General features: G+C 36.0%; 1 protein-coding gene across 1 annotated transcript in view; it reads right to left on the reverse strand.

The window, feature by feature from the left end:
- The window catches only part of LOC117904816, a 39,403-nt gene that overhangs the window by 9,301 nt on the left and 5,829 nt on the right, over positions 1–24,273 (reverse strand). The window contains exons 2-25 of the mRNA XM_034817584.1: positions 23,795–23,870; positions 21,946–22,026; positions 21,774–21,854; positions 12,528–12,604; positions 12,327–12,381; positions 12,166–12,214; positions 11,419–11,556; positions 9,981–10,062; positions 9,109–9,187; positions 8,951–8,994; positions 8,600–8,794; positions 8,434–8,509; positions 6,770–6,850; positions 6,620–6,700; positions 3,898–3,974; positions 3,724–3,778; positions 3,570–3,618; positions 3,271–3,408; positions 2,179–2,260; positions 1,990–2,068; positions 1,064–1,110; positions 647–858; positions 300–387; positions 10–129 (exon numbers count right to left, since the gene is read on the reverse strand). Coding sequence (XP_034673475.1) covers positions 10–129; positions 300–387; positions 647–858; positions 1,064–1,110; positions 1,990–2,068; positions 2,179–2,260; positions 3,271–3,408; positions 3,570–3,618; positions 3,724–3,778; positions 3,898–3,974; positions 6,620–6,700; positions 6,770–6,850; positions 8,434–8,509; positions 8,600–8,794; positions 8,951–8,994; positions 9,109–9,187; positions 9,981–10,062; positions 11,419–11,556; positions 12,166–12,214; positions 12,327–12,381; positions 12,528–12,604; positions 21,774–21,854; positions 21,946–22,026; positions 23,795–23,870 — 2,142 coding nt within the window. The remainder of the gene's footprint in view (positions 1–9; positions 130–299; positions 388–646; positions 859–1,063; positions 1,111–1,989; positions 2,069–2,178; positions 2,261–3,270; positions 3,409–3,569; positions 3,619–3,723; positions 3,779–3,897; positions 3,975–6,619; positions 6,701–6,769; positions 6,851–8,433; positions 8,510–8,599; positions 8,795–8,950; positions 8,995–9,108; positions 9,188–9,980; positions 10,063–11,418; positions 11,557–12,165; positions 12,215–12,326; positions 12,382–12,527; positions 12,605–21,773; positions 21,855–21,945; positions 22,027–23,794; positions 23,871–24,273) is intronic.

A 24,273-nucleotide genomic window follows, 5' to 3' on the forward strand; every position in this document is an offset into this window, starting at 1 on the left:
TGTGCTTGCCTCTGGAAAATGACCGCGTAATGTTGAATCTCCTCTTAGAACAACAGTATAATCAATATTACCCACTGAGTTCGCTGCATTACGTATGTTTGTGCAGATATCTTTAATCAATGCAGTGGCCTATAAGAAGTCAAACTTCTAATCAGGAACGCGATCCTCAAATAAGCAAATGGTACAGAGACCTTTCATAAAAACAAACCTAATTTCTGGATATAGATATCTTGTTTGAGTGTAATAGGAAACAAGTCTTGAGAACCAAAAATCGTATGTGTTTGAAGAAAACTCTTTACCTTCTCTGGAGTCAATGCCCGGGAATTAGTCAAAATGAAGAAGCATTTGGGCCTTTTTCTGAATTGTTCAACAAGAGGTTCGACGTTCCTGCAACAGATAACATGCAACAAAAGCAATCTGAAATTTACCTTCTGGAAGTTCTCAAAGAAATTTTCCTACATGTGCTCTTGTTTATATAGAACAGGATAAGAAATTATCAAGGAATAAAATTTGCAATAGCATGCAAAGAAAACAAGGCAGCTTAACTGTAGAACAATAAAGCATATTAGGCCCACTAAAAATAAATAAAAATGTACAGACCATTTGTCTTGCAAAGCATAAAATAAACAAGTTGCAGGACTCTCACCATTCCGTTAAAACTTCAGTATCATGAACAGTCTGGGTTCCAGTTGGATCATCATCCAGGACAATCAAAGTTTTCAAATTGCTTTGATCCAATGTACGTATGTCATCAATGGGATCTGATGGCCATTCAGGTGGAAGAGAATGGAGAGCTTCTTCTTTCTTAACAACAGGAAGCTTGCCTTCAACTTTAACACCAGTTAGAGTTTCGTAAACCTGCAGAGACATGAAAAATTGCAAATAAACCTGGGTCCAATTCTTCAATCATTCCCAACTTTTGTAAATTGTGACATATTCTGATATTCCACTGTAGGTGATAGTGTCAAAGAAGGAGAGGAGTAAACAGAAGATTTAAAATTTTAAAAATTGCAAATGAATAATTTTTGTCCCAACAAAAATAATGGATATCTTGTGTCCATACCTTAACCACAGCAGCGTCATCATACCGACCCCAACCAGCAGCAGAACCTGCAAAATAATATCAAGAAACATTTCTTTTAAGTAACAGCACAAAAGGCGTAAGGGAGAAAGGTAGTGAAAATGCTTTCTCATTTTCCCTTCTTTTTTTTCTTTTTCCTCTTTTTTTTTTTTTAAAAAAAAAAAGACTAAAACTAAGAAGTTAAAAAAAAAAGAATACCTTTGGTATGCCCAAGAGAAATGCTTTTTTCCCACATGGAAATCAGAATCACTTTATGTAAATCAACTCAAAGCTATTTTTATTTGGAAACAATAGATCTCACCAAATACAATAGTATTTATGGCAAGAAAAATCATTGAGGGTAGTTCTAGATCTGGTCTAAGGAAAACTACTGTAGGGGATTCGTTGAAGCCTTTGAATTTAGAATATGATAGCATGCAACTTAATTCATGCAGAGGCATTTGAGAAAAGAAGGGCATGGAACTGGACCAGTTCAAGTGGCAAATCAGTTTGGTACAAACCAGATTATATAATCAACACAAAAAATAAAAATAAATAAATAAATAAATAAATAAGAAGAGAAAAGTGGAGGAAAAGAACAGAAAAGTTTGTTGGGGTTAGGTTAAGTAATGAGAAAAATATGCAGAGGAAGTTCTATGATCTGCAAATGAAATTTATTTAGATCTTATTAATTAATTCATAAAAAGATAAAGATGAAGTTCAGAGGATCCTAAGAAATTTAATCAGTCACAAAGTTCAAATATGTTATAATCATCAACATGATTCAATCCTTGGGAGAAAAGGTTATTTGTTTCTCTATTCTTTCCTATTCAAATTCATGTGACCTGTCTCCATAGGTTATGATGCAGAGAGATAAAAGACCATATAATTGAGTAAGAAAAGGATTGTCTTCATCCAGTTTAAAATACCTGACAGGAAAAGTTGGTGTGCAACAGTAGAAAGAAGAAGTGGAACTTTATAGGATGAGCACTCATGAGAAACAATGCCCTGTGGACAATTATAACTATAGTTATGACAAACAGACAATAATTCCAAAGAACGTGTTTCATTTTGATAAAAAAGAAAGAAAAAAAAAGCATCAAGCATGTTAGCCTAACCAAATCCTTCACAAAGATATCCAGGGCAGAGCATGGTGTATAGTCATTATCCAACATGTGAGGAGTACGATTCTCAAACATCCTGAAACAGAAGCAAATTCCACTCACAAAATTGATATAAAAATGGAGAACGCCAACATTTCATTCAGCATACAAAATTTTGGATATCACAGATAATGCATCATACCTTGTTTAAGGATGTGAAAGAAAAGGAGGAGAGAAGATGTTTTTCATATATATTCTTTTTTTAAAAAATAAAGAATATAGCAGCAAACTATATTCTCAGTAAATATGTCTTCAAACTGGAATCCTGATTTGGCAAAAGAAGTAACCATACCACCTCTTATCACTACTTCATGAATGAGATGAAATCCACTTTAATATGTCTAGCATGTTCATGACACATTGGATTTACTAGAAGTACATTTAGCAGCCTAATTACCACAAAACGTGAGCTAATTCCAAAGGTTTTGTATCCATATTAGTTCACAAGTAATGTGAACCATAAAACGGCAATCTAACTCGACATTAGATCCAGCCATAACATTTTGCTTCTTACTTCTCTGGGTTGTCAAATTGCTTCCCACAAAAATACAATAATCAATAGTAGACCGATTGTTAAATTACTTCCCATTGTTCTTTGAATCTTCAGAAGATGAATCATCAAACAAAAATTGAACTTTCCATTTGCCCTAAGAAATACATTAATACCTTTGCATGAAGTAGATAATTAGATAAGTTCACTTTTATGGTAGTAATTTGGATAGCAATATTGACTTGATGCAACTATTCAAATCCATTGGAACAAACCACTAAACCAGAAGCAATTACTATCAAAAACCAATATAAAGAGAATGAGAAGCAGATTTCAGAAGGGGATTGAGTTCCCACGAAGTAAGGCTTAACCCCTATCTCTCCTCGCTTGGCCAACCAAGATGCTACCTAGTTGGTAACAAAGGTTTCCAAGAAAATGAAAATCCCTACTACTCAAAAGAAAAGAGATAGAAGAAGATTTTACAAAATTATTTCAGTCAAAAGAAAAAATGAAAAGAACAGAAAATATCCCTGCATTACAGTGAGCATTAAACATACCAAGATGTTCCCCCACTATTTGTGATGAAATCGAACAACTTTCTTGTATTAAGACCCAATCGAGCACCAATTGCCATTGCCTCAGCTGATGCTGCTATATGTACTCCCGCCAGCAGTTGATTGACCATCTTTACAGCACTAGAGAACAAAATATAGATGAAAAGGTAACTAAAATTTTGCTTTTTTTCAGAAAATCAAAACATAACAGTTCTTATATAGTCACAAATTTTCCTTGATGGCATGGCACCTATGAGAAGATAATATCATGCATGAAGAGACATGGATAAAATCAGAAGTACCTTCCAGACCCACAACCTCCCCTGATAATGTAGAGTTTCTCACTTAGTGCTGTTCATAAGACGCACCCAAAGAAAAGAGAAGCATAAATTTCATCTCTCTTTGAAATACAACAAAGAAAAATCAATTTTGATCATTATGCTACACATTTGTTACCTGATAGAACTGAACCAGCAGATGTAAGAGCTTCATCTGTTCCTGAAGCAATTATCTTAAAAAGAAATATTTAACTTTAGTGAAATATTAACTCACCAGAATCAATGAGAACCATTTTGGTTAAACAAGGAAATGTAGCTTGAAACTGAAAAAGAACAAACTAGTTCTGTATACCGTAAGGGTTCCCATGGAGGCCCTCTTGACACCACCAGAAACAGGAGCATCCACCAATTTCAAATTCTTGTTTTCATCTATGCCATTTGCAGGTGGGTTATTGTATGAACACCATTATAAACCAAAAAAATAAAAAACGGATAAAAGCACAAGAGCATGGAGTAGAAGAAACTCATAAGAACCAAAACCAATAAAATAAAATAAAAAGAAAGAACCCATAAAAATAACATAAGAATAGGAAGTTTCTCCCACTTCAGTCCTCCCTTCTACTTCATCACAAGCATTAAATTCAAAAAAATAAGAAAATAGTGATTACAGTGCATAACAAGACATGTTTAGACTCATGGCTGTAAACCATTCTGCAAATTTCAGAACTCCTAGTAAGTCAATAGGCTACAAATCTAGTTCACATGACAATCTGAAATACACTAAAAGCATCAAATATTAACCAATCATGATTTCAACTACCAGAATTTATGATTTATTTTCTAAAGTGGTGCTCAACAATTCAAGTTTACTCTGTTTGTCTTGAAAAAAAGGAACAAATACAAAATTTGTCATGCTGAGATTTCATCAAGCAAAGAAAAAATGTGAAAGAGAAGGATGAAGAAACAATATGGTAGTTAAGAATGCTCTAAAAAAATGATTTAACTAGTAAAAAAAGTGAACATTCACAATTTTCTATGAATATGACTGATAATTTCCAAAATGAACATGCTGACCATGAAGGAACATGCCAATGTTAGTGGAATTCATTGCCTTCCACTCCATTTTAAGGTGGTGAAGAAATCCTACTTTAGGGTTTGATTAGCCATTTTGAGAAAAGTTATTTGTACCCATTAGGTGTGGCCATCCTAACTACATTATTGCCAAAAAAACAAGTAACTTATTTGATGTAAAATAAGATAGCCCACTTTATGACAGTATGATGATCGTTATTGTTATTTTTCTAATTTAGTGGTTAGAGTATGATACACTGTGGGTCTAAATCCTAACAACCTAAGCTTTTAGGAACATTAGTAACTTAACCGAGTATTAGAACTCAGGCTAACTTGAGATTGTGGGTTCAAGTCCTTCCCCCATCTAATTATCCATAACCATATACATTGTGGGCCTAGATCCTAATTGCTTTAGCTTTTAGGAAAGTTGGTAACTCTTAGCATCTTTTCAAAGGATCTTGGTTCTTTGTTTGACATAAAATATAAAATAAAAATAAATTTTAAAAATCCTCCAATGTTTTTAAAGAGTTTAATTGGTCATTTTTGTTTTTAGGGTTGTATGGAGTTATAAGTTTGATCTACAAACAGAAAAAATGGGATCTTTATTCTATTGTTGATTAAAAAACATATACTTTCAGCTCTCCTTGTTACTCAGGGTGGCCCCAAGTGGATTCTAAGTTTGGTGCCTAATACAGTTGGTGACAGAGGGGAGGCTCCTGTGAGAGCTCAATTCAGAACTCCCATTATGAAATTGAATGAACCTTTCAAGATATACAGGCAACCATTGATAGCCTAACAGGGAAGTCCAACAGAAATCATCAAGATTGTAGAGTAGGTGCTAATGATATTCCATTGATTAAAATGATGGTGAATATGTGTTGTGAAAACTCGGTGTCAGCAGGTGAAACCATATAGATCATATTCTCGGCACATTAATATAGACCTCTGTAACTTTGCAGCCATCTTCATGTTGAGGACTTTCCTCACTGGCTTCAGGAAGTGGAGATTCTTTGAGCTAAAAAGGATTCTTTTTTGTTTTGTTAATTAATTTACCTTTTGTAAAAAGATAATGGCGATTCCAGAGGAAAAGCAGTTTAAGACTTATTGCAAAACTGCTTGCAGGTTGAGAGGGATACTTACAGTATACTGCACCTGGCAGTGAAATGCATAAGGTCCTGCAGGAGAAGGAAGCAACTGCTAATCGATTGATTTTCTACCCTGCAACAGCTAATGGACATACTTCCACCAGAACTTGCTGACATTATAGAAGGTCCATACTTGTGCATAGAAAAAATTATTCTATAAGAAAAGATACGAAAATGACATCGGGGAATGGTGATATTTAGGAAGTTGTTCAAAATTTTCCTATAAAAATTGGCAGATACAAAGGAGGAGGTGTTCAATAGGTCAAATGAGAAGGGAAGCAACATATATGGAAGTGGAGTGTCACTTTCTAAGGGCAAACTAAGAAGTCAGAGACCATGAATTTCTTACCTAGTGTCTTACAGATTGGTCAGGAATCATCTTGTGTGAATTGCTCATGATTTTCACCTGATGGAATTGCAGGCCTAAAGATAAAAGAGTACCATAATCGATAGACTCATCATATCTAAAAAGGTTTAAGATTAACTTAGATTAGAAGTCGTGAACATTTTAAAATTATCAAATTAAGAATTTTCACTTTCACTGATTTAATTACGTATTAATATTTTCTTACACAAGAAAAACAAGAATTATAATTATCACCAGGGCACCAATAACAGTATTTATGAGATTTCCTTGTACAACAGTGGAGGATGAGAACTTGTAAAGTATCAAACTATCTCAATGCAAGCTACAACAATAATTATAGAACTGATTATAGATCATAGAATTTAATTTACCAGAAAAACGTTGAATAACAAAAAAATAAAACAAATGAAATTCAAATCTAGTCCACGAATTAGAACCATTGCTTGAATTACTAAACAAATGATAACAATACCAAATAGAAGAGTTCTTACTTTTCAATCGGCGCTCGAGCTGGATCACAAATCCCGGAGAAACAGTGGATGAAAGGATAATAGATGCCCCAGGTGGAAGGACTATAAGAACATGAAATATGGTCAATTAAAAATACTGCTCAAAAAATGGAGAAGGGATGCTGAAACTACCTTTTACTGCACCAAGATCTCCAAATAGAACACTTTCAGCTTGAGCTTCATTTGTGACCATGATTACAAGCACATCTACATCTGAAAGAATACGGGTGTCAGAACCAAGAAAGATCAAGGAATCATTTAAAGATTGAGTTTAAAAGTAAAAATGAGTTTAAAAGAAAGCTCAACAAGTACTTGTCTTACAAGAAACTAAAAAAATGAGTTTAAAAGTACCAATCTGAACATGATGTTCACAAAGCCAATAGAATTTGGAAATGAAGTGAAGCACACAGTTCATATTCTTCACCTTACATATTTTGACTTTTTTTTCCTCACTTGTATTATATTTATTATGAAAAATTGAGGGAACTCATAAGCTACTTGTAGAATTTAGTATACAGGACAGATTTTTACTCTTTGATGAACACCAGAAACATTTGTCTAAAATGTTCTATCGACATACATATAGACATTATAGGAATACAAGAAAAAAGAAGGATGATATATTCTTTGCAAGGCCAATAGGTATCCACTATAAACAACTCTAGAGATCTTGAACCTCTCTTGGCCAAAAAGTCAGCCACCTGGTGCAAGCCAACATATGGCTCTGTCAATTCGTAGATTTAGTGAGCAGATTGGCTTGATCAGTCTCTTGGTCCCCTCATTCAGCTAAAGAGATTGCTGATTATTTAGCTAAACCTGGAGCCAAGCAGATGGGTTCTTTTGTAGGGGATTTTTCATCCCCTTGAGTTATACATTGTTGCATATTTTGTACATGTTTTTGTCCCATACTTTTTCACTCTAGTTTTTTTGCTGCTCTTAATATCTCTCTTTTATCATCCTTTGTATTTTGAAAGGATTTTTCATCTTCACTTGTTCTTAAAATTTATGTCCATGAGTAGTTATTTTCTCATTAAAAAAAAAAAAATTTAAGTCAGCATAATAACTAAAGCTTTTAGGAAAGTTGGTACCTTAACATTAATATCAGAGCTATCGTCAACTAGAGGTCTCAAGTTTAAGTCTCTCCTACTGCCTATTTCCCTACTCATTTCTCTGTAATTTGTAGCTGCAACTTTGCCTATCCATGTCTTGTGCAAATATGAGGCCACACTTGAGGCAGGGTGTTAGTGTGACATACACTGGGATCATATCTTAAAAGCTTAAACGTTTAGAAAAGTTGGTAGCTGAACAAGTAGAAACACCCTAGAGCTCCTAACCAATATAAAAACATATTACTCAAATTTTACTCCTAAAACCATTGAAGAAATACAGCAATACTAAGTAAATGATTTCTAACAAAACATATACTACTAAACTTTGAAGATCATCATCTTTTTGTTGGTTCAACAACAAATGATCATTCAGAATCTCAATTATAACATGGCTAACTTGATTGATCATATGAACAATGGGTCATGATAATAGGATACATCACTCTATAGCAATGGGTGTTGCCTTAATGGAAGTGCAGGGGAGTTGGGTGGGTATTTACCCTTCCTTTCCATTCTAATAGCAATAATTACTATACTCTACTTTGGGGACCCTGAAGAGCAACAGGGGAAGAAACCAAAAGAAAGGAAAAAATCTCTAGTTATCTTTTTTGGTTTGCTAAAGGAAAACAATAAGTTCAAAATTTTCTATAAGTTTAAGATCCTTCAGTCTAGACCATCATGAATTACCTTTGGATACTTCTGCTGGAGACTCCCCAACTAACCCACCAGCATTGGCAAATCGAGATAGTGTTGGCTTATATACCTGCCATCCAAAGAACAATACATAGATCATTACTTGTAAAGGTATTTTTTTAAAAACACAGTGCAGTAGCAAATGAAAAGGAGGTATTACATCAAAACCAAGAACACAGAAGTTTGATTTTAGAAGGCTTGTTGCCATCCCAAACCCCATTGCTCCGAGACCAATGAAACCAACACGTTTCACAGTCTTTGGTTTGGCTGTAATTTGACTTCCCAGTTCCAGAGGGCTGTAGATTTCTGCATTGGCTGCAGCAGTGAGATTCACTCCAAATACTTTTTCCCAAACCTGTGTAACAGTAGTTTGATGGATGCATCACAAAACAAACTGAAGTCAACATCAGACATAGCATCTGTTAAAATAATTTTATATATAACATGAGCAGAAAGCAAGCAATGACACCAACTAAACAAACTTTCATGATTAAAACTGCATGAGAATAACCTTGACCAAAGTGGCATCATTATGTCCATGACCATATGAAGAACCTGAAATAGAAACATACAAAGCAGGTAAGTAGGAATGAGGTTGCTACCAAGCATTTGGCAAATGCCAAATTCCATACATGATTTAGGGGATGTGTAATGCATTTAGAGTAGTACCAGAAATAAGTTGTTGATGAGCAACCGCCAAAAGTGGAAGAGGAAATGGAAGTGATTTAGCCATATCCAATATGCTCCCCTTAAATTTGAACAAAAATCCATTACAGTCATTTACGATCAGGAGGAGAAAATTCAGGTACCAAGAAGCAGATACAGATCAACATATATTTTGGAAGCCAACAACATAATTACGCATTAATTCCAGGTATTCCCCCCACAATACAAGTAAATTAATATGTAATGCTTACAACCTTAGATTGTTAAATGTAAGATACCAACATGAAAATGCTAATTATCATGTATTCATATTCTAACTAGTCTTATTCACTGTTGTCCCACATCATTTCCAAAGTCAAACATCATCAATTGTGAAAGGCCAATCTCATTTTTCAAATTGGTTAGCTCTGAAATTTGAAAAGCAACCATATTTTATAAGATATCACTTAGGTTACAGGATAAAAATATTTTCATATATACATTGTATTATATTGTTGCTAGGTTTATTTTCCAGTATATTGATGCTCAAGTTTAAAGTTTCAGCTCATTTAAAATTCATGATCTAAAAGATATTCTAGAACAAGCCAAAGGAATCAACTTATACAAATTCAGCAATGAACAAATCAAAATTTCAGCAACTAGGAGCCAAATAAATGGACAGATGGTCACAATTTAAAATCATGTAAATATTAAACCTGATAGAAAACACAAAACCAAAGTTGTAATGGAAAATTGAAAAAGAAAAGGTTTGGCTACACATCACCCAAAATCACTAACTTAAGAACCACCAAAAACTTCAGCACAAAAAGAAGTTTCATAACAAACAATGAGTAGCAATTGAAATGAAAGTTAACCACGATCCAAAAATATCTTACCACATTTTGGACAGCAGTATTCAGGAAATGTTGTTTGGTAAGATTACCCCTTAACAATTGGGGAACATGATTCTTGAAAACCCTGCATATATTGAAACAGAAAAAGGGAAACAATAGGTAGAAGTTAAAGTATTTGAATTGCCAATGCAAAAAAATAGAAGAGATGTTCATGTACTACATATTATACAGCCTGCTTTTTAAAAAGCTTAAGTTGTTAGGATATGAGCCCACAATGTATATTCATACTCAGCAAGTAGAAAGACAAATCAGCAGTTATTACAGATTACAAATAAATTGATGGGAAAACAGTAGTAGGAGAAACTCCAACTCAAGACCTCTAGTTAACCAAGTTCCAATACCATATTAAGCTGCAAACTCCCCTAAAAGTTTAAGTTGTTAGGATATGGGTCATCAGACCAACACTATATCAGAGACCATGGAAGCCAACCGCTTCAACTAATGGCTGAAGAAATTCAACATTTAGATATCCCATATTCTATGTTCAATGCCATCCTCAATGTTTGTGACAAATGATTACCCCCAAGTAATGAAAACAGTCACTTCTAATTTCAACTATTCGTTCATTCCTTTCCTTAATTTTACTTGAGTTGCCTTGAAAATATTTCATTTTTCCCTCCTTACCTCTAAAAACATTTTTATTCTCTTTCATTTTTTTTCCCTATCAGGACTTGAACTTTGAACCTAATTGTTTGCAGCCCTTCATGAGTAAAAACACTTCTAATGAAAAAATGGAGGTGATTTAATGGTTGAGAGTGTGGTGAACTGTACATCCAAATGAATATAATATTAATTTTTAAAATTTTTCTCACAATAAAAAATACAAATACTCCTAAATTGAGGGACTAAGTCCAATATATATAGACACGTGAACATAGTGCTATATCTCTTATCAACTTATTTTGTGGGCTAAACATTTAGGGAGAAGTGCCCTATTTCGCTCAGAGATAAGTTGTCAACATTATGCTAATTTTGCAAGTATTGCACAATAGTCTCAACTTCAAAGCATTCCAATGTGATGGTACTTCTCTCTTTTCTTATAAAAAATAAAAAATAAAAAAAGGAACATGAGGTACTTCCTTGCATGGAAGCCTAGGTCAGCTAACTAGATGGTGATATATTGGGAAAGAGGGAGCCATTATGTAAGACCTTATGCGATACTTGAAGATTAAATTATATTTGACTTCTGACTACTCAGAATACTAATAGACATGTTCATGCTTTTCTACAACTATCATAGAGATCTAAAAAATACTCAATTGTACCATCCAAACATTTTGAATCTGCTATGCGAACATACAACCTCTAGTTACTTAAATTATTCCAAATGCTTATCTGTATGCTTTCAAGCTACGATCCTTCGAAGATGAAAAATAACAATCAAAACAGAACTATGAACAGGTATAGACAATGCACTCACCATGAATTTCCAGCCGCATTAGCAATGATATCATAGATAATCCATGGATGAATCCCAGCCTGCACACCAAGAGCAATGGCCTCTGCAGAAGCAACAAGATGAATGCCCTCCAGCAGCCCATTAACCATTTTAATTTTACTGCAAGGAAAAGGAAATAAACAATTAATAATGTAAATTTTTGAAAACCCAATGCTACAAAACAACCTCTATTTCAGTTAACTTGCCACAACCAGGAAAAGAATTTTCCAAATTACTTTGCTTGCAAAGTTAGAAGAAAAGATTTTAAAATCATGGGGAGGACTAAAATTCTCATGTTTGAGAATTTAAAAATAATGTGAGAAAAGGGCTATATTCAAATCTTCATAACTAAATCGAGGGGGGAGATGGATATAACCACCACCATAGCTACCATCATCACTGCAGCCACCAGCACCATATCACCCCCATTAGACCAATTCTTGTGCAGCCATCATTGCCACATGCGCCAATACTATCACTACTATTGACACAAGCACAACATCAATCACAACCACCATTGCCACAGCAAGGCCACCATCACCACTGGTATATCACCCCCACAAAGTTCAATGAAACTGAATATGCCCATCCAAAGAGTGAATTTCAATTAAAGGAATTGTCATTCTCTTCATAAGTTATAGTAATTTTATAAAAATATTTCATCAAGAAAATACTATTTAACATTCATGAGGATGACAGGAGATTAACAGGTCCAAGAAGAAAGCACACCTTCCAGCACCCACTTCACCCTCAAAAATGTAAAGCTTTTCACACATTGCTGCATGCCAAAACACAACAATTTCACTGAGAAATGATATGTAGTATAATGAAAAACCTTATAGAAATGATGTCCCCTTAGAGGTTTTCCTAATTATGAGAGTGGATTGTACCAGAGAGGATAGGCTGTGCCCTTGCAATAGCGTCTGACCTTCCTGAGGAAGTGATCTAGACATTACAAAATAGATCAGCACTATACCATAAATAAACTAGCTGACAACAAGAAGAAATAAACCTCCATACATGCAACTATTAAGAAAGAAACAAGAAGGCAAAATTTTATGTAAGAGTAAGACTGTAAAACATAATATTACCATGACTTTTCCATTCAAAGAATCTGACATTCCCTTAGAGACATATATATCAACTAGAAAAGCTGCCTCACCATCGTCTGTATATTATCAGAAGGTTAACAATCATCAAAATTATAAACTGCTAGTTAGTATGTAACAAGAACTACCATGCAATAGTCTAATTTAGTCTCTGTAGAACATGAAGGGAGCATAAGGAAGAGAGAAAATAAATTCAGAAATACCATCCAACTAGCTGGTGATGACATGCAACTTCACGCATATTTGAAATCTAAATAGGGCCCATTGGATTCATCTCGACCATTTATTAAGCAACAGCGGTTTATTTTTATACATACATTTTTTTTTATTGATAGGCAAAAGAAATTGATTAAAGAGTGCCTAACAAAAGGGGATGCAACTCCCATACACAGGATTATCTTTATAGTCTTGGATCATATTCATATCAAGCATTGCCTTACTCTTGAAGCCCTCACTCCCAAAGCTGGAAGTGCATTAATCTTCAACCAAACAAAATCCAATATTCTTGTAAAGAAAACTACAACAGGAAAGGGGAAAAACAATTCGTAATAGTCTTCCATTGTTCAAATCCTACAATAAGAATCCCTTAGCTTGTAGTTATAGAGAACCCCTACTCTATTCTCTTGCACTCTTTTAGTCACGTAGAAGGGAGAGATGGATAGGTAAAGAGAGAGACAAAGGAGGTAGGTTAAGGAGGAGGCCAAAGAATGAAGAAAAAGAGAGTATGAACTGAAGAGTTTCTCTCATTATTTTGGAAAAGGTACAAGTATCCTACATGAAAGTATATAAACAAGGTGGTAATAATAAATGTTACCATCATCCCCACAGTGTCCATTGGGTTATTCTCGCACTCATAAATGTTGAAATATCCAATGAAATGGCCATACTACCAGCAATGATGTCACATAAGAAACTAGTATAATAGTAAGAGAGAGAGAGAGAGAGAGAGTGCAACTGAGGATGAAAAATTATACTAACAGTTAGTACAACAAGCAGGAGAAATGGTGAACAATTTGATCTCCAATCTAGCAAAAGGAAGTTACATTATTTGAAAGGCTTGCATTCTTCTTTTACAGAACAACAATCCCTAGGGATCAATCTTCTTTCTTGTGACAAGGGAGAGTTATTTTCCTTTTCCCTAACATGTCTATCCATTTTAATTGATTCATTTACAGGCTTGCGAAGAAGTTACAGGCTTTGAAATACGACTTGAAGATGTGGAATAAAGAGACCCTTGGCAATGTATCAGTTAGGAAGGATGCAGCCTTGGAGAAGTTAAACTATTGGGATAGTTTAGAAAGGTTTGGTTCTCTTTCTGAGGAAGATAGGAGTAGTCAACGGATAGCCAGAGATGAATTTAGTCATTGTGCCATCCTTGAAGAAATTTCTTGGAGGCAGAAGTCGAGGGCTCTTTGGTTGAAGGAGGGAGACAGCAATACCAAGTTCTTTCACCGTATGGCTAATGCTAGGAGAAAGGGAAATTTTATCAGTAGCATGACAGTTAAGGATGTTCGGCTGGATAAAGAGGAGGAGCTTAAAGAAAGTATTGGTTTCTTCTTTAAATCCTTGTTTGAGGAATCTCGAGTGAGAAGACCTGATGTGGAGTCAGGTCTTTTTAAAACTCTTGACTCCTTGGATAATGAGATTTTGGAGGGGCAATTTTCGGAGGAGGAGGTTTCCAAAGCTTTCTCAGATTTGAGGGGAGATAAGGCGCCAGGGTTAGATGGTTTTACGCTGGCGTTCTGGAAGTTTTGTTGGCCTATAGTTGTGGGGAAAGTGATGCAGATGTTTGAGGAGCTTCATGTGCAGAATGCTGTTTTTCGAAACCTTAATGCAACTTTTTTAATGCTTATCTCGAAGAAAGAAGGGGCTAGTGACGTGCAGGATTTTAGGCCCATCAGTCTTATGGGGAGTCTTTATAAAATTATGGCCAAAGTCCTAGCAAATAGGCTGAAAAGAGTGATGGGAAAAGTGGTCTCGTACAGTCAGAATGCGTTTGTGGGAGGGGGGCAGATTTTGGATGCAGTTTTGGTAGCTAATGAGCCGATAGACTCAAGGAAACGAAATGCCGGTGCAGGTTTAGTGTGTAAATTGGATATTGAAAAGACTTACGATCACGTAAACTGGAGGTTCCTTTTTTCAGTTTTGGAGAAAATGGGTTTTGGTCCCAAGTGGCAAAACTGGATTTTTTTCTGCATTTTAACTGTGAGAATGACAGTTTTAGTGAATGGTACTCCCACAAATTTCTTCTCAACATTTAGAGGCCTAAGGCAGGGAGACCCACTCTCACCTTATTTGTTTGTGCTGACAATGGAAGCTTTTAGTAGCTTAATATCAAGAGCTGAGGAGAAAGGTTTCATTAAGTGCTTCAAGGTAATGGAAAGACGTGAAGAAAGGGTTTCAGTTTCCCATCTGTTGTTTGCAGATGACACTTTTCTTTTTTGTGAGGATAACAGGGACCAGTTGGATTTTTGGAAGTGGGTTGTGTATTGTTTAGAAGTGGTTTCAAGCCTAAAAATTAACATGCAAAAAAGTGAAATTATTCTAGTGGGGGGCGTGGAGGATATGGACAAAGCAGCTGCGGTTTTTGGGTGTAAAGTAGGGAATCTCCCTACTACTTATCTAGGTTTACCTCTTGGAGCCCCTCACAATTTGTGTAGAGTTTGGGATGTTGTAGAGGAAGGATTCAAGAGAAATTTGGCTACGTGGAAAAAACAATATCTTTCGAAGGGAGGTCGTCTTACTCTCATTAAGAGCACTCTCTCAAATCTCCCCATCTATTTTATGTCGCTTTTTGTAATCCCAAGGAAAATGAGACTTAGATTGGAGAAAATTCAAATGGAGTTTTTGTGGGGAGATTTGGAGGAGAGAAGGAAGATTCACTTGGTAAGATGGATGGTTATTTGCAAAGATAAGAGGTATGGAGGGTTGGGGTTAAGGCAGTTGAAGGATTTCAATCATGCTTTGCTTAGAAAATGGCTTTGGAGATTTCCTCTAAAGAGGGAGAGTTTTTGGAGGAAAGTCATTATTGGTAAATTTGGAGAGGAGGAAGGGGGCTAGACCACTAGAGAGGTGAGGGAGTCTCATGGGATGGGCCTTTGGAAAAAAATTAGAAAGGGTTGAGAGGAGTTCTTTCTTAGAACTAGTATTCGTATTGGAAATGGTAGACGCACTAGATTTTGGTGGGACGTCTGGGTAGGAGATTCTAAGCTGAGGGATCTCTTATCTTTTCTGTTTAGAATTGCAACGCATAATTCTGCTGTAGTGGCTGATCTTTAGGGGAGACAAGGAGGTGGTGGCGGGGGTTGGGAGGTGCACTTTAGAAAATCCTTTCAAGATTGGGAATTGGAGAAGGTGACTCGTTTTCTGGATCATATTTCTGCAGTAAAGGTTCAAGAAGGGGAGGATTCTTTAGTTTGGATGATTGAGAGGAGGGAAAAGTTTAGTGTTAAATCTTATTATAGGTCTTTAAAGGATGAGAACAACCTTTTTTTATCTAACCAAAGAGGTTTGGGGTTCGCATGCCCCTTTTAGAACTCGTTTTTTTGCTTGGAAAGCAATTTGGGGCAAAATTTCTATTGTTGATATGTTAATGAGGAGGGGTTAGTCTATGGTTAATAGATGCATTATTTGTAAAGAGAATGAGGAATCGGCGGACCACATCCTTATTCATTGCGGTAAGACAAGGGAGCTTTGGACTTTGCTGCTGTCTTCTTTTAGGGTGATGTGGGTGTTCCCGGCTTCAGTGAGAAATCTGTTTTTCAAATGGAAAATTAAGGGCCTAAGGAAGAAAATGAGAGCAGTTTGGAGACTGGCGCTTATATGTCTTTTTTGGTGCATTTGGGGAGAGCGAAACCGAAAAACGTTCCAAAAGGAAGAAATGTCAGATACGAGCTTGAGGAACCTCTTTTTTCAGTCTCTTCTTGAGTGGTCTAAACAGTTTCTGGATTTGGACTATCTCTCTTTTCTTAATTTTTTGGGTGATGGGATTGTTGTTTAGCTTTTTCCTCTCTAGGTTTTTTCCTTCTTTTGTAGCCTTGGGTTTGGCTTTCTTTGTATACTGCCTGTGTATGTAGGGAGCGCCCCCTGTTTAGGCGTGTTTTAATCAATTTTTCTCTTTGTCTATCAAAAAAAAATTTTAGTGATTCATTTACTCATGTCGTTATGCCTTGGATACTAGAATGGACTGTAAAACTTGTCAAAGCAAATCAATCATTTCTAATGAAGATTAGGAGGACTGACCTTTTTCAGTTAAATGCAGGTTGATACAGTTCTGGAGCTGCTTACTTGATTAATCATATGCCTTTAGAGGATTGAATTTTAAACCAACTGTAGAAGTCATATTCCATCTTCATGATTGTTTTTGAATTTTAAACCAACTGTACAAGTCATATTCCATCTTCATGATTGTTTTCTATTCCACTTTACCTATTTGGATGTTTTTTTTTTTTTTTGATAAGTAAATGAATTTCATTAATAAAAAAAAGACGCTAAAATAGCGACTCTAAGTATACAATACCTATACACCCGCCATCAAAGGCCAAAAGACAAAAATAACCGATTGCCACAAGCCTACTTAGAACCCAACCAATCAATAAAATTAGCTATAGTTAGAGGGCAATCGTTTATGAACAACTTAGCCTCAACCCATAAAGTAAGAATAAAAGAGTGTTTCAATCTCTGAATTGACAATGATTCATCCTTGAAAGCCAATCTATTCCTCTCCTTCCAAACCGTCCAAAAAATGTGAAAAGAAGCAGCTCTCCACGCCTTCTTGCGATTTTTGCCCAGGAAAAAACCATTCCAACTTAGAAGGGTCTCTCTAACTGAAAAAGGCAAAACCCAAGACACCCCAAATAAAGCAAAAAGAAGATCCCATAACTCCCTCGTTCTGGAACAATGAAGAAGAAGATGGTTTATGTTCTCCTCTTTCTCAAGATACATAAAACATCTATTCACCAAGGCCCATCCTCTTTTCTGGACTATATCCAATGTTAAGGCTTTGCCCCACGTAGCCTCCCATGCGAAGAAGCTAATCTTGGGCTGCACATTCACATTCCAAATAAAGCTTGAAGAAAACAAAGATGAACCACCCGCTTCAAGAGCTATGTATAGAGACTTGACCGAGAATTTACCACTCTTGGTTTCAGTCCAGGACACCGTATCCTCCACATCCTCAATAACTTTTTTACTCTGAATCCTCTCCATAAATCTTTCTGCCTCCTCAACCTCCCAGTCATTGAACGCTCTTAAAAAACAAGGGTTCCAACCCCCCCATCCCTCCTCAGCCAAGGGATCCCATATATCTGCCACCCACGCTTCCTTCTCAACCGTCAAAGCGAAAAGAGAGGGAAAGGTCATACACAGAGGAGACTCCCTACACCATCTATCCCTCCAAAAGCTCACCCTTCTCCCATTACCAACTATGAAAGCCAACCTATCACTCACCAACTTCCAATCCGCCCTAATTCCTTTCCACAAACCCAAACCATGAGCCTCTCTCACTTCCCGCGAGCACCATCCCCCTCTAGCTTCTCCATACTTCCCTCTAATCACTTGATTCCACAAGGCATCTCTCTCATTTGCAAAACGCCAATTCCACTTAGCAAGAAGAGTCTTATTAAGGAGGGAAAGGCTTTTGACCCCCAAACCTTCTTTCGCCTTACTTAAACACACCAACTCCCATCTTACTAAATGAGGCTTATGTTCCAGATTGCCCCCACCCCATAGGAAATCCCTTTGGATTTTCTCTAATCTCCGTCTAACTGAGCTTGGTAAGCACAACAATGACATTAAATAGATGGGTAAATTCGATAATGTACTACGAATGAGAGTCACCCTTCCTCCCTTGGATAAATATTGTCTCTTCCACATGGTTAACCTTCTTCGAAAGCGCTCTTCCACACCATCCCAAACTGTAACTAACTTAAAAGGAGCACCCAGGGGCATCCCCAAATAGGTGGTTGGAAGACTACCCAGACTACAGCCAAAATCCCCAGCAAGATCATCCATACTCTCCACCCTCCCTACTGGAATTAGTTCACTTTTTTCCAAGTTTATCCTCAATCCTGAAGCAGCCTCAAACCACATAAGGAGCCAACTGAGGTAAGTCAACTGATCTTGTGAAGGTTTACAAAACACCAGTGTATCATCAGCAAACAACAAGTAGGAAATTAGGACCCCTTCTTCGGTCCGACCTTTCACCCTACAACCAGATAAAAAATCTCCCTCTACTGCCCTTTTAATGAAAATACTAAAGACCTCCATAGCAATGACAAATAGGTAAGGAGAGAGGGGATCACCCTGTCTCAAACCCCTGGAGCTTTGAAAGAAGCCCGTAGGGGTTCCATTGATCATCACTGAGAAACTTGCAGTAGATATGCACCACTGAATCCACCTAATCCATTTCTCCCCAAAGCCCATTTTCTTCATGATTGTGAGAATAAAATTCCAGTCCACTTTATCATACGCCTTCTCTATATCCAATTTGCACAAAATGCCGCTCTCATTATTCTTAAGGGTTGAATCAATGGCTTCATTAGCTATCAACACTGCATCTAGGATTTGTCTACCTTCCACAAACGCCCCTTGAGCTTTGGAGACCACCTTTCCAACCACTTTTTTTAGCCTATTGGCTAATACCTTGGCCAGCCACTTGTACAAGCTTCCCACCAAGCTTATAGACCTATAATCCCCTAAAGCTTCAGCCCCTGCTTTTTTTGGAATTAAGACCATGAATGTTGCATTTAGGATGTAATTTACTTCTTGTTCAACTCAGTGGGAAAAATGTGCCTATCCCAATATTCTGCTATTCAAAACAGATTAAGTCTTAACCTCCAACAAGAAAAAAATTATTAACAGGGATGTTAAATTTTTTGAGATAAGACCCAACTTCCTTAGTTTTTTATGCCTCCTCATTGGGAAACCCTAAGGGAGAGATGTCACATGTTCATATTCCTCAGCTACCACTTCAGTCGATTCCTCCCCATATCCATTTCCTGCAGCCTCATCCTCGGGCTGATTCTTTGGAGAAAAGTAAAGATGAAATTGCTAGTAATGAAATATAGGTTTATACCAAGCATCCACATGAAAAGAAGCCATTGTAGAGGAGATAAGAGCTCTAAGAAAGGATAATAAGTTGGAGCCAATGCCCTTGAGACCTAGCTCAAGTGGTAAAGTGTCAGGATGGGTTCGTGGGAGGTTCCAAGTTCAAGTCCCAATGGAGACAAAAAAGGGAAAAAAATTACCTACAAAAAAAATGTTGGAGCTGATAATTTTCTAATGGATAAGAAGGTTTGGGGAAGTAATCAGGTGGTCATACTAAAGTATGAGGTTTATGGCTTTGTCAAGAGGTAGAAGGCTAGATTAGTGGCCAAGAACTTCCATTGGACCTATGATTTGATTTCAGGTTGATTCTTTGGAGAAAAGTAAAGATGAAGTTGCTAGTTATGAAATATAGGTTTATACCAGGCGTCCACATGAAAAGAAGCCATTGTAGAGGAGATAAGAACTCTAAGAAAGAATAATAAGTCGTAGTTGATGCCCTTGAGACCTGGCCAAGTGGCAAAGGGTTGGGATGGGTTCATGGGAGGTTCCAGATTCAAGTCCTAATAGGGACACTAAAAAATGGAAAAAAATTACCTATAAACAAAAGGTTGGAGCTGATATGGGTAAGAAGGTTTGGGGATGTAATCAGATCTTCATACAAAAGTATTTGGTTCATGGCTTTGTCAAGAGGTAGAAGGCTACATTGGTGGCCAAGAACTTCCATTTGACTTATGATTTGATTTTTTTTATCAAAAACAAATCATTTGATTTCATTGAAATAAAAGTATAAAGAAGGATAGGTGTATACTAGTCCAAAAGGCCAAATCTATCTACACGGGTCAAAATGGTCAAAACAACACTTGCTATAACTCAAGGAAATAGAAAATCTCATACAAAAGAAACCAAATATCTTGCACCACACTTCGCTAACACATCAGCTGCAAGATTGTTTCAGTGCGAAAAAAAAGGAGCATCTCAACTCTCAAGAAATATCAGTTAACTTAGTGCATCATGATCAAACTTTCATTGTCCTCATTCTTTTGAAGCCCATGATATGTCAATGTCATAATGACAGCTTTCCTAAGAGATTGGAGAGGCCCAAAGCTTTTGCCTTCAACAAACCCTCCAAAAGAGCTAGAATCTTTGCCTCAACCACTAAACCCAGACCAATAGATTTATAGAATGTTCCTACCATTCTATCAAAGCGGTCCTTGAGCAATCCTCCAAAACAACTTTGATTTGATTATGAAGAAACATTAGCACCAACAGCCAAGATGAACTTTACTCCCTAGAAACTTTTCTTTACCAGGCATCACAGTCAAAGCCCACCCCAAAATCAACTCAGCAAACATCTATCCATGAATCTGAGGCTCTCCACACAGAATTTTCAATCACCCACAATGGCTCAGCTAGACTCTTCCTTGCAATTCTCCACTCTAGAAACCAACTTTTGGCAAAACCCACAAAAGGTAAAAGCCCAAAAAGACTTCTGCCCACCCAACAACTCCAAAACCAATCAAAACCATCCTGTGATCACAGAATATTTGTTCGGAAACCTCCTTGGCACTATATATTATTGCTATTTACTCTAGAAGAAATATCCCAGAGCATCAAAGCCAAGATGACCAGCCAAAACTACTTGCAATTTCCAAGAAAACAAAACAAAACATTTGCCCTCATCCAAAAACATAAACAAACCACATCATCCTTTTACATCTCCAATCTAAATAACCCACCTGTCTTCTTCTTTCAGGCTATGCACCATTGGTTACTCTTCCTTCTGGATGAACCACTTCCCATAATCATCCACCTAGAAAAACGCTACTCAATATCTATGAAAAGGTACAGACTAACATTACCTTACCTTTCATAGGATACAGGTTGATATCATGTCCACCTCTTTTTTCCCCCTGCTCCTTATTCTATTTTCTGCTTTTCTTTACTTTATTTATATAACAATATAAAAAATGTACAATGATATTTGTCATTGTTGGACAGAAACCATATGCTCCTTTAGATAGCTGAGAAGATGGAGGTTTAAAAAAAAAATATTTGGACCTTGCCATGTTGTCTTCTCAGCAACTAAATGAAGCATAAAATATTATTTAATATGAACTTCTTTCAGAGAAGTTTACTCATATAATGTCAATTATTGCCAAAAAATATGAGAAAACAAGTTGCCTGTAAGACGCTTCTCAAGCTTCTGTATATTCGCTGGTAATATGGTTGAACGGACAATGATCACTGCATTTTTGGCTAACCCTGCAAATCCATAAAAATAATATATTCTTTATATCAACCAAGTGACCAGCAATTATTTTAGATACTGTGTAGATGAGTTTCATATAAAAACCTCCTAAAGCACCCTCATCACTGAAAAATATGTTATTTATTTGATCTGCGTGCGATATCAATATGACCAAAGCTGAAACATCTGCATCCAAAGAAATAAAGGAAAACAATGGAGTCAACATAAGACATCAAACTCAGGCAAACACTACATTCGTCCGTCTTCCCTAAATTCCGAGCTAGATCAGACATGCTTTCACAAATTTCAGATAATAATAATAGGAAGAAGAAGAAGAAAGGTAACTGCAAGAAGCAAGCTACACCATGAATAAAATGATTCTGATCTTTGAATTTACTCTGTATAAAGTTTTAAATGTCCTTTTGGGGCTTTATCATCCATAACTCCAGAGATGGAATTGACTGGAAGTTTATGCAAGTTTGTGCAAATTTAAAGCCAAAACTAGCAGCATATGAATTTTAAATTTTTATGGCCCTTCACTTGTGAATTTTCGGTGATGAAGGTCAAATTAGGTACACTACATGACATATAAAGCTAATTAGGTACACTAAAGTAGCACCTAATTAACTGTCTTCTCAAAATTATAGGAATACTACAGAAAGATTAATGTTAAAGTGGAAATAGCTATTTTACTCATTGTCATCCACCAACTACAAGGCCTTAAATCTAGATATTGAAATACAGAGATATCAAGATAGACTAATCTTGTGAAGATTTCAACTATTTTACTGAGATCTAAGAGCATAGACTGCCCCTACAAAATTTCCAAACCCCACTCCTCAGACATGACCCCCCTTTCATCTACTCCCCCACCTTGATGAGATATGAATCCATTTGACACAAAATCAACAAGCATGCATGTGAGAATTTTGAAAAAGAATTGAATAATATATAAAATAAAATAAAATAAAAAATCCAAGAAGCTATCAATTTATGCCAGGCCTTGTCAAGAACCACCATTTTTAAAATAGATGAACACCATGGCAACACCTTTGAGATTTTATCTAAAGCTTGCAGCCTTTTGGCTAAGTTCATGGAGGCTATCAATTCTATCTCAGCTTAAGAGCAAATGTCATAATAAGCATAAACAAATGTCACAATTTGTCACAAGCATAGGAAGACAGACATAGAACTTAGCAACTTCTATGGCTTCAATATCTATGATATACATTGCCATATTCTTGGATGAAGAAAAATTGGAAATTGCAACACCACAACCAATATTTCAACCATGTTGGGGCTCTTTCCACCAAAAATAATTGAAAACCCTCTAAATTTTTCCTTTTAGGCAAATTCTTCCTTTAGATATTCTATTTTAAGAATTTCTAACTATCATTGAAACAACAACAAATAATTCTTGAACTAAGAGACATTAGAAGCAACCTCAAATTTTATGTAGATCTAATCTCTCTTATAAAAAAAATCTAGATCTGATATCAAGTGGGGTTACCCACATATCTTTGCATAAGATTGATAAATGATGACGCCTTTTGCAAAGAGCTATAAAGTTTTGGATGGTATAATTGGGAACATAGGGAACGTCTATAAAGTTTTTGATGGTTTATTATTTATGAAAAACCTAAAAATAGTTTTTTTTTTTTTTTTTTTTTTTTTGATATTATTGAAAGACACAAATGCAAGAAGAATTGAAATACAGATTGTGAGTAGCATTTTTTTTCTTTCATGAAATCTTTTTTTTACTTTTTTCAAAAAAAAAATTATAATTTACAAAACGAACCTTTAAAGGCAATAACAAATATATTTAATTAATTTCTAACCATTACATTTACAAAAACACTTTTCTAGTTTCAAAGCTTCGAATATCATAACGAGATATTGATTTGCATCAGAACAAAAGGTTGAATATAATCATTTGCGTGCATGGTGCAATTACCTTTCCCTGTCTCCAAAGGGGTAGTGCATCTAACTCCCCCCAACTTCAAAAACCCATCCATTAGAGGGCCAAATATCTGCAAATGAAATAATGCCAATCAAACATTGAACAACAATCAAAACAAAATCATCAGCTCATAAAAAAATAACTAATCAAAATGACCGCCAAGCATTTAGTGAAGAAATGCAATGGAACTCATATATTTTTTTCTCCTTTTTGGGTCAATTACAGCCCCTCATCTGAGATACAGATCAATGAAGCTTCTCTCTCATTTCAGAAAATCAAGCTCATAGGGTTTGACTACATGACCATCTCTTGCCATCCACTTGTTGTTAACTAATGGATGGAAAGTAATATCAAAGATGAAATCAAATAAAAAAAATTTAAAATACCCAACTTATCTTTATCGAACCATGTCAGCCCTAAATTAACCCTTATATTTAATAGGCAAATAAGAGTTTACTAAACAGGTGCCTAAC

The sequence above is a fragment of the Vitis riparia genome, chromosome 17 (genome assembly GCF_004353265.1).
Source record: "Vitis riparia cultivar Riparia Gloire de Montpellier isolate 1030 chromosome 17, EGFV_Vit.rip_1.0, whole genome shotgun sequence".
NCBI lineage: Eukaryota > Viridiplantae > Streptophyta > Magnoliopsida > Vitales > Vitaceae > Vitis > Vitis riparia.